This window comes from Panthera pardus, unplaced genomic scaffold, assembly GCF_024362965.1.
Source record: "Panthera pardus isolate Hobbes unplaced genomic scaffold, ASM2436296v1 HiC_scaffold_13, whole genome shotgun sequence".
NCBI classification, from domain to species: domain Eukaryota; kingdom Metazoa; phylum Chordata; class Mammalia; order Carnivora; family Felidae; genus Panthera; species Panthera pardus.
The window spans coordinates 74,667,046-74,684,554 of record NW_026526688.1 but is presented as its reverse complement, the minus strand read 5'-3'; the positions used below and the strand labels follow the sequence as shown (position 1 = coordinate 74,684,554).

Below are 17,509 nucleotides of genomic sequence, written 5' to 3'. Positions count from 1 at the left end.
ATATTGTCAACTAATTTTCCAAAGTGGTTCCAGCAGCAGGTAAGAGTTCTAGTTATTACACATTCTTACCAATTCTTAGTATTGTCATGCCTTTTAATTTTAGCGATTCTGGTGGAAGCATAATATTCATCTCTCTAATGACTAATGATGTTAAGCGTATTTTCATATTCTTATTGATCGTTTGGATATTATCTTGCATGAAGTCCTTTTTCAAGCCTTTTGCCCATTTTTCTATTGGGCGTGTGCCTTTTTCTAATTTTTTTACAGGAGCTCTTTATTCTGGATATAAGTCATTTGTTTGGATATGTGTATTTCACATATTTTGTTCTAGTCAGTAGCTTGCTTTTGTACTCTATTAATGGTATCTTTTGATGAACAAAAGTTGCTAATTTTAATGAAGTCAAATTTATCTGTGTCATTTTAGTGATTTTTGTGACCTTTTTGAGAAATCTTGGCCTATCCCAGTATCATAAAGATACTGTTTTCTTCTAAAAGTTTTTTTTTAAGTTTATTTATTTATTTTGAGAGAGAGAGGGTGCAAGTGGGGGAGAAACAAAGAGAGAAAGAGAGAAAGAATCCCAAGCAGGCTCTTAGCTGTCAGTACGGAACCTGACACAGGGCTCAAACTCACAAACCGTGAGACCATGACCTTAGCTGAGATCAAGAGTCAGATGCTTAACCAACTGAGCCACCCAGACGCTCCTGAAAGTTTTTTTGTTTTGCTTCTCACACTTAGCTCTGTGATTCATCTTGAATTAAATTTTTGTGTAGTGTGATGCAGGTGCCAAGGTTCATTTTTTTTTTCCTCATATGAATATCTTATTGCTATTCACTGTTTATTGAAAAGACTGTCCTAAAAAAAAAAAAAAAAAAAAAAAAAAAAAAAAAAGAAAGAAAAGACTGTCCTTTCTCCACTGGGAGCTTTTGCTGTCAATCAGGTGGTCATATATGTGTGGGACTGTCTCTGAACTCTGTTTTATTTCTTTGTCTTTTTGTCTATCTTTACAATAATACCACACTATGTTACTTAATTACTACACTAATTAAGTCTGGAACAAATATTATCTTTAACCTTAATACCTGGTGGGTAATTCCTCCAGCTCTGTTCTTTTTCTGGGTTGCCTTATACTTAAACTTATTCATGACTCTTTACTTAACCTTATTTGCCTTTGAGTAGCACTGAAAAAAAAATAGAGTCTTACTAGAGTGAAGTGATTTAAACCTTCAAATATCTGTATAAGCTCTTTGCTTATGCAGTTAAAGCCAGTTAACTTGCTGCTTTGTAAGTTTACTCATTGGTTAATGTCAGATTCTTTTTGGACATTTTCCTGCAGTGTTATTTCACTTCTCTTGGGTGGTAAAAGAAGAAAAAAAGATGTTCTCCTGGAGGCCTCCTTTTATTGGATGTGAACTTTACCTGGGAAAGGCTCGTTAAGAAGCAGTTAACCTGGAGCACCCAGGTGGCTCAGTCAGTTGAGTGTCCAACTCTTGACTTCGGCTTAGGTCATGATCCCAGGGTTGGGAGATCGAGCCCTGCATTGGGCTCTACAGAGTGTGGAGCCTGCTTGAGATTCATTCTCTCTCTCTCTCTCTCTCTCTCTCTCTCCCTCCCTCCCTTCCTTCCCTCCCCCTCTTCCCCGCTCACATGCAGTCTTTCTCTATCTAAAAATAAAAAATAAAAGTGCTCAGTTGGTTACGTGTCTGACTTCAGCTCAGGTCATGATCTCACGGTTCGTGGGTTCGAACTCCGCATCGGGCTCTGTGCTGTCAGCACACAGCCTGCTTCAGATCCTCTGTTCCTCTCTCTCTGGCCCTCTCTGCTCTCTCTCTCCCTCTCTCAAAAATAAATAAATATTTAAAAATAAATAAATAATTTAGAAATAAACAATATCTACTTCAAGTAGTATACCCCACTTCACCTCCCTAAAGAAATTCAACATGATAAAATTTCTGTATCTGCTCTTATTAAAAATATATGTATCACAAGAGTCTCTTATTTGATATGTTGAATTAAAATAAAATTGGCTGTGTGATCCCTTTCACCACGAGTGAAAATAATGTTTCAAAAGCAACTTTTGACCATTTTGAATAAATTATACTCAAGATCTTTTAGGCATATGTTTACTTCAGTTTTAGCATACTCCTTTGTTTTCCTGAGAAATAAAAGGAAAATTGCATTTAGCCTGAAATTCATGTTTATATTTTATTACTGATGAAAATTCATATGGAAAATAAGTGTTAAAATGTATTGTTTAGCATTAGACTGTATTTTATAGACTAGCAAAGAGGTCTCATGTTAAACTGGATAATAACCAGAGTTTGCTCAAGTATTTTACTTATATACATCTTCCTTTTACACCTGTTTGTTGTTTAAAATCATATCCTGGTTTTTATTTACGTTTATTTATTTTTGAGAGACAGAGAGAGAGCGTGAGCAGGAGAGGGGCAAAGAGAGAGGGAGACACAGAATCAGAAGCAGGATCCAGGCTGTGAGGTGTCAGCACAGAGCCTGACACGGGGCTCGAACCCACGAACCATGAGATCATGACCTGAGCTGAAGTCGGATGCTTAACCGACTGAGCCACCCAGGTGCCCCACATACTGGTTTTTATTTAAAACTTAACTGCATAATGTACTCTAAAAAATATAGTCTTGTATAAAATGAAGATGGTAGTTTAAGTTGTTGTATCCTGGCTGACCAATTGGTGTCACTGTGGCACAGGCAGTGAAACTAAATATTTCTGTCCTCGCTTTTGTGTCTCATTGCAGAGGTTTCATTTTTCATTTGGTTTCCCCTCTTAGTCTGTCCTACAAGAGGCCCTGGTTAGACTCTAACTTAGCATTCACATTCTAATAGAGATTATAATGAAAGAGCTGGTCCTAGAAATCCCCTGGTAGCAACTTGACATATGTTAATATTTTGAGGTTTATTACTCTTTTTCTTAAGACAAGGAGCAACAATGATTTAGAGAGGATAGAATAAGAATCTTAGTATCATCACAGTTTTTTACAGCAAAAATATTTTTTTCTAAATAAAAATTCCTTTTTAAAGATTAGTAAAGTTTAATCTCTGAAGAATACAAATTATTCTTTGAGTTGTAAACTGCATATTATTTATAATTCTGTTGAAGTGCTGGTCAAAATATTAAAATCGTGAAATTCATGCCATGAATTAAAGAGAAGAAGCAAATATCAGTTCCATGTAGTTGAAATTTCTTGTTAATTAAGTTATACTTGGCAGATAGGGCAACTACCTTAGTATATATCACTGAAACAAAATTTTTTCTGTGGTTGGCCCAAAACTAAAATCCATAATTTCTGTTTTTCCACCTATTGACCTTTTCCTCAAGAAAAATGTACATATATACAAAACTACCAAATTTTGCATTTAGTTCTAGGGAGTTTAGGACTCCCTAAACTGAAGCCTGCCTATGGATCCTTAGTTTCCTGGGTCTTAAAAAACCCCGGTCTACAAGTTTTGAGTTAAATCACAGGATTTTAGTTTAGAGATCCCTGAGTTCCACTACTTTACTTTACAGTTGAGGAAAAGGGCCCTTGAGGTTGTGATGGAATTACCCAGATTAACTGGCTGTACCAAAGGCTTGTGTGATTTGATTGTAAGGAAAGTGAGGGCAAAAAATGTTTCCATTCATTACCTTATCTACAGTGCTGCCACATAATAGATCATTGAGGCTTTCATTTAAATGTTTGGTGAATAAATGAGTAAATGAATAAACACATGTTAAAGCCAGGACTAGAAACATGTTTCTAGACTTTTGTGGAAGATGTACTGCTTTTGGACTTGATCTATCCATCTTGTGTCCTTAATTTCCCAGCATGCATCATCGCTGTTGTTGTACTTGTTGTTGTTGTTGTTGTTGTTGTTGAAGTTTTGTGTGTGTGGTCTTTGTTGTTATTGTTGTTTCACTCTTTAATGCTTTTATTGAACTAAGTAGTTTTTCCATTCCCCTGTACATATCAGTCTGGACAGTGAACTCTAGCAGTCTGGAGAAGATTTGGAAAGGAATATAAGAATAGGAATTGTCAGAACACTTGTTTTGGATAGATTTCCTCCCCTCCCCTCAGTGTTGTAACTGTCCATTTACTTATCTGCTTTTCCTAAGAGATTGAAATCACCTTTAGGGCAGCTTGTGTGCACACAGCACAGTTTATGATTCACAGTAGTTGCTCAATAAAGGAAGTGATTCCAGTATAAAGACTTAAAATTTAACATGTTTTCTACTTCAGCCATCCTACACTAGAGTTTGAATAGCATATGATGACCATTTGTCTCCGTGCTATATACTATTCAGTATAACATTTCTGCATTACTCACATCTGAAAAATTTAGGAGTTCTCTCAGTGGCAACATTGATTTGATGGAGACTTTCTCCAAAGACCAATTTTTACCAAATGTATAGCTTGGACCCTCTTAGAAGTATGGCAAATATTTTTCAAGGATCGTTTAACCCATGCAAATCTGGACTCATTTTTTTAAATTTTCTTAGTGCTTTTTATTATTTTTTGAGAGAGAGAGAGAGACAGAGCATGAGCAGGGAGGGGCAGAGAGAGAGGGAGACACAGAATCCAAAGCAGGCTCCAGGCTCTGAGCTGTCAGCACAGAGCCCGGCATGGGGCTCAAACCCATAAACTGTGAGATCATGACCTGAGCCCAAGTCAGACGCTTAACTGACTGAGCCACCCAGGTGCCCCTAGATTCATTTTAATATTTACTTCAAAATATTAAAGTATTGAATATATTCTTAGTACTATTGCCACAAATTAAGTTTTAAAGTATGTGCATTATATAGAAGTCTACTAAATTAACTCTAGATTAGGATTTCTATTGAAAAAATATGAATAAATATAATTTTTAATGAGAGGCTGAAGCCTATCTATCTTAATTATGACATATTGTGCCTAGAAGATAGATTCTGCCTCTGTTTATAAGCAAATGCTGTCATATTTTTTTTTATTTCTAGAAGGAATTGTTTTGAATGTAGATACGTATAAATATTCCCACGGTGATAAGCCTTTGAATGAATTCAGCATTCCCTTGATGCAAGCTGGTATGTGATTCATTCTTACCAGACTTCATTACTACTTAGAATCTAGACTAAGGGGACTTGGGGATGGGGATGAGGTCAAGGAGGTAGGCAGTAAACCATCAAAAGATAGTAATTCTGTAAGTTCTTGTTAAATGTTTGTGGAATGAATGAGAGAGGAGAGAGAGAGAGAGAGAGGAGACTGAGAATTGTATATGTGTGTGTAAAATGGAGAAAATGGATGCGTCATATTTGCTAACTTGATCAAGTGGAATAACAGATACAGGAGCTTGTGACCACAAAGAGAGTTATTAGACTTAAAATTCCAGAAGTGTTGCTTCCTGAGTGATGGCAAGTTCCCAAGAGTGGCCGTGGGAGTTCTGGTGGCTGAAGTAAAATGGGGCATGAAGGATGAAAGGCATTAGAGATGTAGAGGTTACTGCAATCTGAGACAGAAGAGTAGGTTGGAGTTACTATGTTAGTCTAGTATATCTTTTATTTGTCCTCACACTTTTTTTGGCCCTTTGTCCCCTACAAATTACCAAACCTGTATCAAACTACCAACTTTAGGCTTCCTACAAGTATACTAAGGGAAAAAAAAATCATACACTTTGACAGATTGTTAATACTACAACCCATTATTCTGTATCAACATAGGTAGGCAAGCTCATGCAATAGATTTTATTTCATTTTAAGTAATTGATACTTTGTATTAAAAAAAGTTAAGCAACAGACTACATACCGTGACATTATACATTGTTTTTTTGATGAGCTATGAAAACTCGGCTTGGACCTTATATTTCAGTTTGGAAAGAATTGCAGACTGAACAAGGAATCATTTCATTTTCTGAAACTGCCCGATGGCTTGCAAAAGGTTGGGAACACCGAGAATAATGGTGGGAATTAAGGATAGAGCAGAAGGCCCTCAATAAATATTTGGGATTAACTAGAAAGAAGATAGATGAGAATGTTAAGGTGGAGAAGAGGGCAATGAGGTAGTGTGGCCCACAGGGAAATGCGGGATGGGAGTCCGTGTATTACACAAGTATGGAAAAACTGTTCTACGTAACAGAGTTCCTCAAAATGTAGACAAAGAATTACCTGCATCAGAATCATGTGGCTTATTTGTTTGAAATTCTGGTGCCTGGACTTCGCACTCCAACTTCATGAGATCACAATGGACAGCTGAGAAGAATCTGAATTTTAATACGGTCTCAGGTGGTTCTTACCCAAACTAAAGTTTGAGAACTGGTAGTTTAGAAGTACCAGCAGAAAGCTGAGAAAATGCTAACCCTGCCTTTTACTCACTTGATAAATAGCATGTTGGAGAATAATCAGCTTTGACGTGAAGTAATTGTGGAGAGGCAGAGAGGTCACTATGAAGATGTTAAGGATGTTGCAATATGTTTATAGTAGGATTGGGGATGTGGAGATCTGTTTGAATAATAGCTTTGCTTCTGGTGGATACTCTTGATAGGCAGCTGTTAAAACAACAAAGGGGATTTTAAATTACCAAAATTCATAGAACATTTCACAGAAATTTTTCAATTTGTTTCTTTAAAAATTATGTAAATGTTTTGGAAGGTTTTATACATTTTGAGGGATGAGATAAGATGCATAAATTGAGAAAATTGCTAGTAAATGAATATATTGGTGTTATATCTACTAGCCGCTAGGAATGAATACTAAAGGGGAACAAGATAGATAAGCATCCTGATCTTTAGAAAGCTTTTACAGTCTGCAAGAAGAGAGAATATAGAAATTAATTAATTTACAAATTAATTTTATTCCTTTAATGTTTATCTTGAGAAAGAGAGCGCACACATATGTGGTCATGCGAGATGCGGAGGGGCAGAGAGAGGGAGAGAGAATCCCAAGCAGGCTTTGCACTGTCCGGGCAGAGCCCAACATGGACTTCATCCCACGAACCATGACATTGTGACCTGAGCCAAAATCAAGAGTCAGATGCTCAACCAGTTGAGCCACCCAGGCACCCCCACAAATTAATTTTAATATCATGTGAAAAGTAATATACTAGTCCAAGTATAGCATGGTCTGAGAACTGATAGGAAGAGTATGGAAAGATTACCTGAAGCATTGCTAGGCAAGCTGAATCTGAAGGATGAGCTGCCAAATGAAAAGTGAAGGGTGTTCCCATCAGAGGCAACTATAATGAGCTGAAAAGTGTGTGAAACTGCAGAATTGAAAATTTGCTGTTGTTGAAGTGGAGACTGTGGGGCCAGATGTGTGAGAAATGAGGCTAGAGAGTTAAGTAGAGACCAGATCCTGCAACACCTTAAAATCATGTTGAGGAGTTTGGGATTTTACCTAAAAGGCAATGGGGGGAGGGGCACTAAAGGACATAAAAATGGAAGTATCTCAATCAGATTCACATTTTTAAAAAAAAATTTTAATGTTTATTTTTATTTTTGAGAGAGAAAGAGACGGACAGAAACAGACAGGTGAGCGGGGAAGGGGCAGAGAGAGAGAGGGAGACACAGCATCCGAAGCAGGCTCCAGGTGCTGCCCTATCAGTACAGAGCCCGATGCAGGGTTCAGACTCAGAGACCATGAGATCATGTCTGAGCCGAAGTCAGATACTTAGCCGACTGGGTCACCCAGGTGCCCACAGAGTCACATTTTAGAAAGCTATCTCTGTCTACAGTTTGAAGAATGAATTTCAGGGGTGCCAAGACTAGAGACACAGGAGATGGATCGGTTAGGTCGCCAAGGGAAGTAGAGAAGTTAGATGTAAGACTTCTCTCTTGTGGAGAAGCTAGAAGCAGTAAGGAAAACCAAGCCATTTTTACAGAAGTAGATGGAGGAAAATTGGGAGAATGTAGTGTAAGGAAACTAAGGGAGAAGAGAGTTCATGTAATTTGTAGACTACTTGGAGAATCCTTACAGATTGTTGCCATCCCTTCACAGCTTTATGGAAGCTGTTACTACAGATACTATTTTGTATCCTCTCAGAAGGATTTGAAACATACATGAAACGTTTTTGCCAAAAGCGTTCTATTTTGTTTCAGCTTAATTGTTTGAAAATTTATTTTTAAAAAGTATTAAATGCTGAGTATTATCCTAGTGCTTGAACAGAAAGTTAACTTTGGGTTTATTCCATTTTATTGTATACTTGTTAAGCATGACTCTGCTAAGTCCTAAACTTTGAATTGAATGTCAGTGACATAAAAATGCAAATTAGGGATTTTATGTTGTTGGTTATAGTGGGCTCATTGTCTCTGAAATACATTCTGGAAACCATAGGGGTAAATGCAGTAGCAGACATTTGAATAGTTACTAAGCTATGTAAGACACTTTTAAAAAGAATTAAAGATCATGTAAAGGCACATTTTAAGTTTTTGTGAATTATGAGGCTAAACTATATTAGCTAGAGAGTGTGTATTTTATAAAAAACAAAAACAAGTCAACAAACACGTAAAATACTTACGTGTGTTATCTTACAAGTCATACATTCCCCTCACATAACCCATATTATTTTGTGTTGCATTCAGCTGCTGGACAACTATCAAAATGATAATTCTGTTCCGAATCTGAACGGACCCATTTGTACCACTTTTGGTTAGGCTCCTTTTGTTAGTGACAGTTTAGGCTTAGGAAGACCTTAGTGCTTTTCAGATTTTACAGCTGTTTTACATAAAGGTTTTTTTCTGGAAGAATTTTTGTTTGTTGAGTAAAGGACCCCTGGGAGATCATTGGGAGGGGTCTGAGTGAGATGTATCTTCAGACAACCAGGAGTTTCTTCTAGAGGCCATGCCTGACAAGATGGGAGACATCCCTGTACCTTCTTGAAAATTTAGGTAATCTGAGATATCCATCATGTTTACTGTTTAACCTCTTACCAACTACTACTACGCTGTATCTCTTTACTGGGAATTTACACAATACTTTGGGACAGGACATATGATTAAAATGAGTAATGTTCTTTCAGATAAGTTCCAAGAATACAGCAAACACAGTTGTCCTGTACCTACTGTATGCCATTTTAATTTTGTTTGCATGCATGTTTTTATTCCTCATATTTTGAGGGATGTCTTCGATACTTATTTTCTTAGCGAGAGCTAAAAGCTGTCAAGACTTTGAGCAAGGCAACATTCAAGGAAACCATTCCAAAAATAGTTGAGCTTAATGACCAAACTTGCAAAGTTTAAAAAATGTCTTGGTAGTTTGGCAGTATTTATTTTGTAAGTGATAGATTTGTCTTTCGGAGAGAAAAGATCGTCTGGTTTTAATGTAAATATTAATAAAAGGATCATTAATATTTAAAAAATATTAGAAACCACTGGAGGCACCTGGGTGGTTCAGTCTGCTAAGTGTACAATTCCAGCTTCAGGTTATGATCTTACGGTTTGTGACTTAAAGCCCTGCATCGGCTTGTGCTGACAGTGCCTGCCTGCCTAGGATTCTCTCTTTCTGCCCCTCCCCCACTCACATGTGCCTGCTTTCTCTCAAAAATAAATAAACTTTTTTTTAAAACCTAGAAATTACTGATTTAGTATATTAAAAAATAAACTGGAAAGATAATTTATTCCATGAAATGAACAGACTCAGATTTATTTGGTTTAAAAATGGGAAGTAGATAAAACTGAGTGTAATTATTTTTCTTTTTAATTCTAAGTACTCTTCAAAACAATATTCAGATGAAAAGAATATTGTCCTGTGACGAGGTTTTAAGTGGCATTAGGAAAAGGGAAAAGGAACGAAAGAGCTCATTTCTTTAGTGCTATTAGGAAATTACAAGTTGAAAATGTATTTGCATTAGTGTTTAAACTTCAGATTCTGAAATTGTCACTTTTAAAAGGTATTTCTTTAAATCTTTTTGAAAACAATAGGAGCTAATGAATTCTAAGTCTCTAACAAATTGCTTGTAGCTCTTTACATTTACTCTACATTACAGTTAATATTGTTTCTTGAGGCCTAGCCCTAACTATATTGCTAGTTAGTAACTAAATGACACATTTTTGTGTCCCAGTTTTTTCATCTGAGAAATAGTAGTAATAGTACCAATTGCTTGATCATTTTTACGGTCCTGCACTGTCATGCGGAGAGAGGACTGCCTGTACGTTAAAGTGATTAGAACAAATCCTAGCACATAGGAAGTGTTCACGAAATGTTTTTCACTCTAATTATTAGCAATAGCATTAATTAGTTATAAATATGATTGTAGTAGGGGAGAGGGATGGCTAACATTAACTGAGTGCCTAAAAATATGTACGAGGTGCTTTGCTTATATTAATTGTCTCACATAAGTTTTCATAGAACTCTGAGGTAATTTTTAGCTTCTTTTTACAGCTGAGCAAACAGGGACTAACAAAGTTTTTAAGCACTTGCCCAGGGTCATATAGCCTCTTAATAGGAAAGCTGGTCTGTCTGAATTATCTTTCCAGGTCTTTCATGTTTCTAGTAATAGTTGGTTCTTGATGAGACTGTGGCAATCTTTAAAAAGTAATTTAAGGGTCTTTGCTCTTGATAAACATCTTTAAAATATGCTGTACAAAATTCAAAAGATAATTCCATGAGGGATTCTAATTAGGGTGGAGAAAGTAAGGTTAAATCTTTGTGGCTTGCTTGTATTTATTATTGTGTTATTGTGCTGTTTTTTTAATGTTTATTATTTTTTGTTTGTCCCCATAACGATTACAAATAAGATTTTTTAAATTAAAAAAAAATTGTTCTAGTTTTGCTTGGATAACAAATTATTGGAGTAGGCACCTTTTTTAAGGCCAATTCAAAGAGATGTCCCTGGTAAAACTGATGTTAATTAGTTTTCTATTTGGGGGTAGACCTGTCACTTTCATTGGATTACCGAACAGTTTCTTTTGGTCTTGCTAATGAATCTTGGTTTGGTTTAGTTTGGTTTAGTTTGATTTTGCAGGGTGGGGAAGGGGGGTTAGGGTAGAAATTGGCAAACTGATCCTATGTAAATGCAAGGGATCCAGAATAGCTAAAAGGGTCTTGAAAAAGGTGAACAGAGTTTTAGGACTCACTGGTTTTAAAATTTACTACAAAGCTACAATAATCCAAACAGGTTGGGACTGGCATAAGGAGACATAGGTGAGTGGAGCAGAACTGAGAGTACAGAAACAGATCTCTACATTCATAGTCAGTTGAGTTTCAGCAAGGGTGCCAGGAATTTTCAGTGAGGAGAGGATAGTGTTCAACAAATGGTGCTAGGACAACTGGATGTCCATATGCAGAGAATGAAACTGGACATGGACCTCACGCCATGCTCAAAAATTAACTCCAGGGGCGCCTGCCTGGCTCAGTGGAGCGTGTGACTCTTGATCTTGGGGTTGTGCATTTGAGCCCCATGTTGGGTCTGTAGAGATTGCTTAAACATAAAATCTTTTAAAAAAAGGAACCTCAAAATTGATCAAAGATTTAAATATAAGAGCTGAAACTATAAAACTCTTAGAAGAAAAAACAGGTATAACTCTCTGACTTTGGATTAGGTACTTTAGTTTCTTAGTTCTAGAACACCAAAAGCACAAGCAACAAAAGAAAAAAAATAGATAAACTGGACTTAATAAAAATGTAAAACTTTTATGCTTCAAAGAACACCATGAAAAAACTAAAAAGGCAGCCCACAGAATGGGAAAAAATACTTACAAATCATATATCTGATAAGGGAATTGTGTCTTAAAACTCACATGGCTCACTCGCTCACACTTCTTTGAGGAATCTGCCCACATTTTACTACCCGGGAGAGACCTTCCCTCAATACCCAACCCAAAGTAGCACCCTTTTCCCTGTCACTCTGTATCCCTTTTATCCTGACTTGAAAAGAAACATACTGATTTACTACTTGTTACTTAACAGCACTCCTTACATGGCATGCATTTATTTGTTTACTATCGGGCTAGTCTTCCTTCCTCCCCCCATGAGAGTCAGATTTGGACAGAGATTGTTTCCTACACCGCTCCATCTGTAGTGTCGAGAGCAGTGACTGTCATTGGTGTTCAGTAAATGTTGTGACAATGAATAAATAAATCCTTTATGTTCCAGAGCTCATGCAGAACTTTCTCTTTTCCTATTTGGTTCTCATGGATTGAGTCCCTCTTCTTAATTCCTCTGATACCTGTTGTCTTTACTTTGGCGACAAGTTCAACTTTTACATTAATATTTGTGTATCTTGTCTCTCCAATGAGGCAAGGGCTGTACCTTACCTTTTTCTTTGTGCAGAAAGTCTAACATACAGCAAGAGGAAGCAGATACTCATTAAATTAAATTTTAAAGTAAACCTGTTGCTGTAGCAGCTTCTTAATCTATATGGTGTTGAGTCACAAGTCCTTTAGTTCATTCAACAAATTCATTTATTCATTTGACAATATTTATTAAACATCTCCTACATCCCAGGCGCTATTTCAGGTGCTAAAAATACAGCAGTAAACAAACTAAGCAACATCCCTGTTCTAGTGAAACTTACAGCATATAGAAAGAGGAGGTAAAAATAAACACAAATACACGTAATATGTTACCGAGTGATAACTGCTCTGAGGAGGATAAAATAGAGGAAGCAGAATAGGGAGTTCCAGTGTGAAGTTGTGAGAGTTGCTCAAGGGGGAAAGCCTCTCTACCTAAAGGAGCAAGCCCTATAGATGTCAGGTACAAGAAAGCATTCAGGAAGAAAAAACAGAAGTACAGGGCCCTGAAACAAAGATAGGTTAATTGTTTTTGAAGGAACTGTGTGGCTGTAAGACTGAGGCTGGTAGGAGATGAAGTCAAATCCTGTAATCCCTTGAGAACATTTAATAGTCTGGGTTTTACATTAGGTGAGATAGGAGGCTATTGGAGAGTTTTTGTACAGGGGCTAATTTTGGTTGACGTGTGCAGTTAGAGGTGTGTGTCTTGGATAGAAGCAGGGAAACCAGTTGAGAGGCTCTTAGAGTATCCAGGCGAAATATGATTCTAGCTTAGACCAGAGTTGTAGCAGTGGAGGTGGTGAGAATTGCTTTCATCCTGAATGTATTTTGAGAGTAGATCGGATAGAATCTGCTTAATGGTTTGGATACGGACTTGAGAGAAAGAGTCGAAGATAACTCCTAAGATTTTGGTGGTAGAGATGCTGTTTAACTGAAAGGAGGGAAAATAAAGATGCCATTATTTTGTTTTGTCTGTTGGGCATTGGGGATTTACTGTGGAATCAGTCAGTTTGAGACATACCAAGTTTGAAATGCCTACTTAATATCCAAGTTGAAATAAAAGTATGTGATCAGATATATAGGAGTTAAAGAGGGAGGCCCAGGTAAGACACCTAAATTTGGGAGTTGTCAATGTATAGATGGTTTTCAAAGCCAGAAGAATCAATACAGTCACCCAAGAAGAGACTATAGGAGAAGAAGTCCTCTGACTGAACCCTGGGACGCTCCAGAATTTGGAGGAGATGAGGAGGAATCCGCAAAGGAGACAATAGAACATAACAGATGTTGTATGAGGAAAATCAGGAGTATCTGAAGCTAGCTGAGATGTTGAAAGTACCACAGGAGAGGACAGTTACTTGTGTCAAATTACCTGTTTGATAAATGGTAAATGATAAATTTGATCAATCAAATGTTTGATGAGATGAGAATCAACCTCATTATTTATTAATTCATGGCCCATCACACCAATCAAATAATTGCCTAGACAAAATTAATGAGCTTCTCAAGAAAATCCCTCTCAACAACATGCCAGTTATGAGAGATTGTATCTGTTAAATTTTGACTTTGCCAATTAGAAAATTCAAAACGTTAGTTCTGAGTTTTCAAATTATAACTACATTATATGTGATATGGTACTGTATTAAAGATTTCAAAAGACATATTTATGTTTTAGTGCATCATTTGTCATTATCGTGGGAAACCAGTGGAATCCATTCATAGACTGATTATGAAAATTGGGTAATTCCTCATATCCAAGCCAGACGAAATAAAGAAATTTTGGACATCTGTATTTCTTGGCTTTCTCTCTTTTTTTTTTGAACTGTAAGACTGAATGTGGAATATTGTATTTGTTACAGCTAGCTTCCAATTATAAGCCAATCTGCAGTTGGATTGACTAATGTCAGTATTTAACATAAAATGAATAGCAGAAGATTTCTTTTTCCCCACCCTGATTGAAATCCAAGAAGCCTTGCTTATTACCTAGATAACCTTGAAATCAAAGGAAAATTAATATTGCAAGTGAATGATTTGTTTATATTGACCAGGCTCATGATTGTATTAGACATCAGTTAGTTTTTACATAATAGTGACTTTTTAATCATCTTAATTCTGTCCTTTAAAATGATTTTTCTGATGTATCAGTAGCTTAGAAATTTGAAAATTGAATTTTTGATATCTGCCTGTTGCTTAATTCTAGAATAACAAATATTTTGTATTTGACATTCACTATACCTCTTAATAGCAAATCTTGCTGAATTTGCTGCTGGTTATACATCATTATAGAATGCTACGACAGCATGAGAGAATACCACATATAGAGAAAAAGATAGTTGAAGATGTGATTAAAAGGGCACCATTATGCTGAACTGCTACATGGTGTGAGATTTTTTATGAAGATTTTCTCTTTTATTCAAATGTTGCCAAGGATCTGAAGCGTTCATTACCAGCTGGACTTGGTCTCTCAGAAACCCAAATTACATCTCATGGCTTTGACAGTACCAAAGAGGGGGTTATTGAAGCAGGAGCATTTCAAGGTAAGAGCCCATGTATTTTTAAAGATGGCTGGGGTGGAGGATGGGAGAAGTGCATCAAAAGCAACCTTCATTTATAAACCATAGTAAAGTCATTTAATTCTGTGACAAAACACTGATTTTATAAGCATAATCTGTTTCTCTTCAATTTAAACAATCTAGGAATTGTCTTAGTAGTCTTCTTTATATAAATAAATCAATATGCATAATTTCACTGATTATTAAAGGATTGGTTTTAGAATATTAAAATACTCAAAAAGTTATATCCAAAATGCAGATTTAAATTATTTTAGCTTTTAACTACAAAATTTATAGCAATAAGTCAATGTTTTGTATAAGTATGTATTTCCTGTTTCAAAGCAATTAGAAAAATAACTTTTATTTTTCCTATTATACATTCCATATAAGAGGTCTCCAAAACCACCCTCAGAGTCAGTAATTTGCTAAGAGTACTCACAGGACTCCATACATAGTCATGACTATGATTATTACAAGGAAAGTATACCAAGCACAAGTAGCAAAGGCAAAGGATGCCTGAGGCAGAGTCTGGCAAAACTGGGCATAAACTTGCAAGGGTCTTCTTCCAGTGCAGTCACACAGGACATGAGTCGGCAGTCATTGATTATGCTTAATTCCCGTAGCAGATTGTGACAACGTGTACGAAACGTTGCTAACCAGGGAAGCTCAGGAAAGACTGAGTGCTCAGTGTTTTTATTGGAGATTGCTTGCATAGGCACCCTCTGCCTAGCATGTACCAAGATTCCAGACTCCTAGAAGAAAAAAAGGCGTTTAGCATAAACCACATTGTTTGTATAAATAGTTTAGGCAGAGTGAGCCAGTCTTAACCATTCGAGGAATGGAGGGAATTGTCCCCCCGCCTCAAAAAAAGTTTCCGAATGCCAACCAAGGGCCAATCTTGTAAGCTGGTCTTTTTAAGGATAAACAGACCTGCCATGTTAACTGTTTTCTACACCCATTTCATGTATATAAAGAAAAAAGTGATGTGCTTTTAATACTCTTCCCTATGATGACCTTTTTCAAGTGTTTTTTTCATTTTCACATGAGTGAAAGTAAAACCATGTAAACATTTGGATGTAAATAATGGATTGTTTTCTTGACAGAGCTATAGTTAAAAATAGTAGCTACATTCGATGTTCAGTGAAATATATTTTAATACTTCATTATAATTTCATAAAATGAAAAAATTCTCGGCATCTTTGTAATCCTTAGCCCTCTTGTAGATAAATAGTATTCTATATTTTTATTATACTAATAGCCAGTACTTTATTGAAAAACAACTTCTGTTTTGAAATATATTCTTTCCTAAATGGGTCCTGAAAATAAGCATTTAGAAGAATCCAGAATAACAACCTCTACTCTAGGCTGTAAAGTGAATGGACTATCTAAGTGATTTTTTTTCATCCTTATATTCAGAGAAATAAAACCGTAGAAAGGGAGCATATGTGTCCATATCTCAGTAGTCATTATGTAGCATTCTGGCATTCTTATCTAGGTTATCTAGGGGATAACTTTGATTTTGAAAGTCTTGACTGAGTGCCTAAAATTATGAGTACTTAAAGATAAAAGGCTTATTTTATGTAATGTGACCAGTTTTGGACCAGTCACCAATTTTCAAATTTAAATGTCAATAGAGAGGGGCGCCTGGGTGGCTCAGTTGGTTAAGCGTCCGACTTCGGCTCAGGTCACGATCTCACGGTCCGTGAGTTCGAGCCCTGCGTCGGGCTCTGGGCTGACAGCTCAGAGCCTGGAGCCTGCTTCAGATTCTGTGTCTCCCTCTCGTTCTGACCCTCCCCCATTCATGCTCTGTCTCTCTGTCTCAAAAATAAATAAAACATTAAAAAAAATTTTTTTTTAAATAAATGTCAATAGAGAATTAAAAAATACTTTAAAAATAATTTTATTTATTTATTTATTTATTTATTTATTTATTTATTTATTTGAGACAGAGAGAGACAGAGCGTGAGCAGGAGAGGGGCAGAGAGAGAGGAAGACACAGAATTTGAAACAGGTTCCAGGCTCTGAGCTGTCAGCACAGAGCCCGACGCGGGGCTCGAACTCACAACTGTGAGATCATGACCTGAGCCGAAGTCGGACGCTCAACCGACTGAGCCACCCAGGCGCCCCCCCCAAAAAATTTTTTTTAACGTTCATTTATTTATTTTGAGAGAGAGCAAGGGGAGGGCCAAAGAGAGAAGAGAGGGAGAATCCCAAGCAGGCTCCACGCTGTCAGCGTAAAGCCGGACGCGGGCTTGAACTCACGAACTGTGAGATCATGACCTGAGCCACTCAGGCACCCCCCAAAATACTTTTACTATTAAGGTGTTTTAAGTATTCCCAATGAAATTATTTAACTGATGTTTGGGTTAATCTCTTTTCCCTTAAGTAGAAAAATATTATACAATGATTGAAATTGACCATTATAAACTGTTGAGTGTAAGCATGGAAATGCTGATCAGTTTCACTTTCTTATTGATACATACTAGTCCTTCAGATTGGAATAAAAAATATGTTTCCTGATAATGGCAATAATGTATGTCTCTTTGAATTGACTTTATTAAAACATTTTTTAAAATAAACTACATTGTTGATGTGTATATTAAAAAGATAATCATTCTACCATATGCAGATTAATTAAGCACTTACAAGAAAGTTGTAGTTTTTGTTTTCTGGGTTTTTTTTTTTTTAAAGAAAGTTGTTGTTTGGGGCGCCTGGGTGGCTCAATCGGTTAAGTGTCTGGCTTTTAATATCAGTG

The 17,509-nt window shown here is 36.5% G+C and overlaps 1 protein-coding gene across 6 annotated transcripts in view; it reads left to right on the top strand.

Annotated features, from left to right (window-relative positions):
• The window catches only part of ARFIP1 (ADP ribosylation factor interacting protein 1), a 122,684-nt gene that overhangs the window by 49,270 nt on the left and 55,905 nt on the right, over positions 1–17,509 (top strand). For all 6 annotated transcript variants that reach the window (XM_053901189.1, XM_053901187.1, XM_019441263.2 and 3 more), the window contains one exon: positions 14,631–14,739. In XM_053901189.1, coding sequence (XP_053757164.1) covers positions 14,631–14,739 — 109 coding nt within the window. The remainder of the gene's footprint in view (positions 1–14,630; positions 14,740–17,509) is intronic.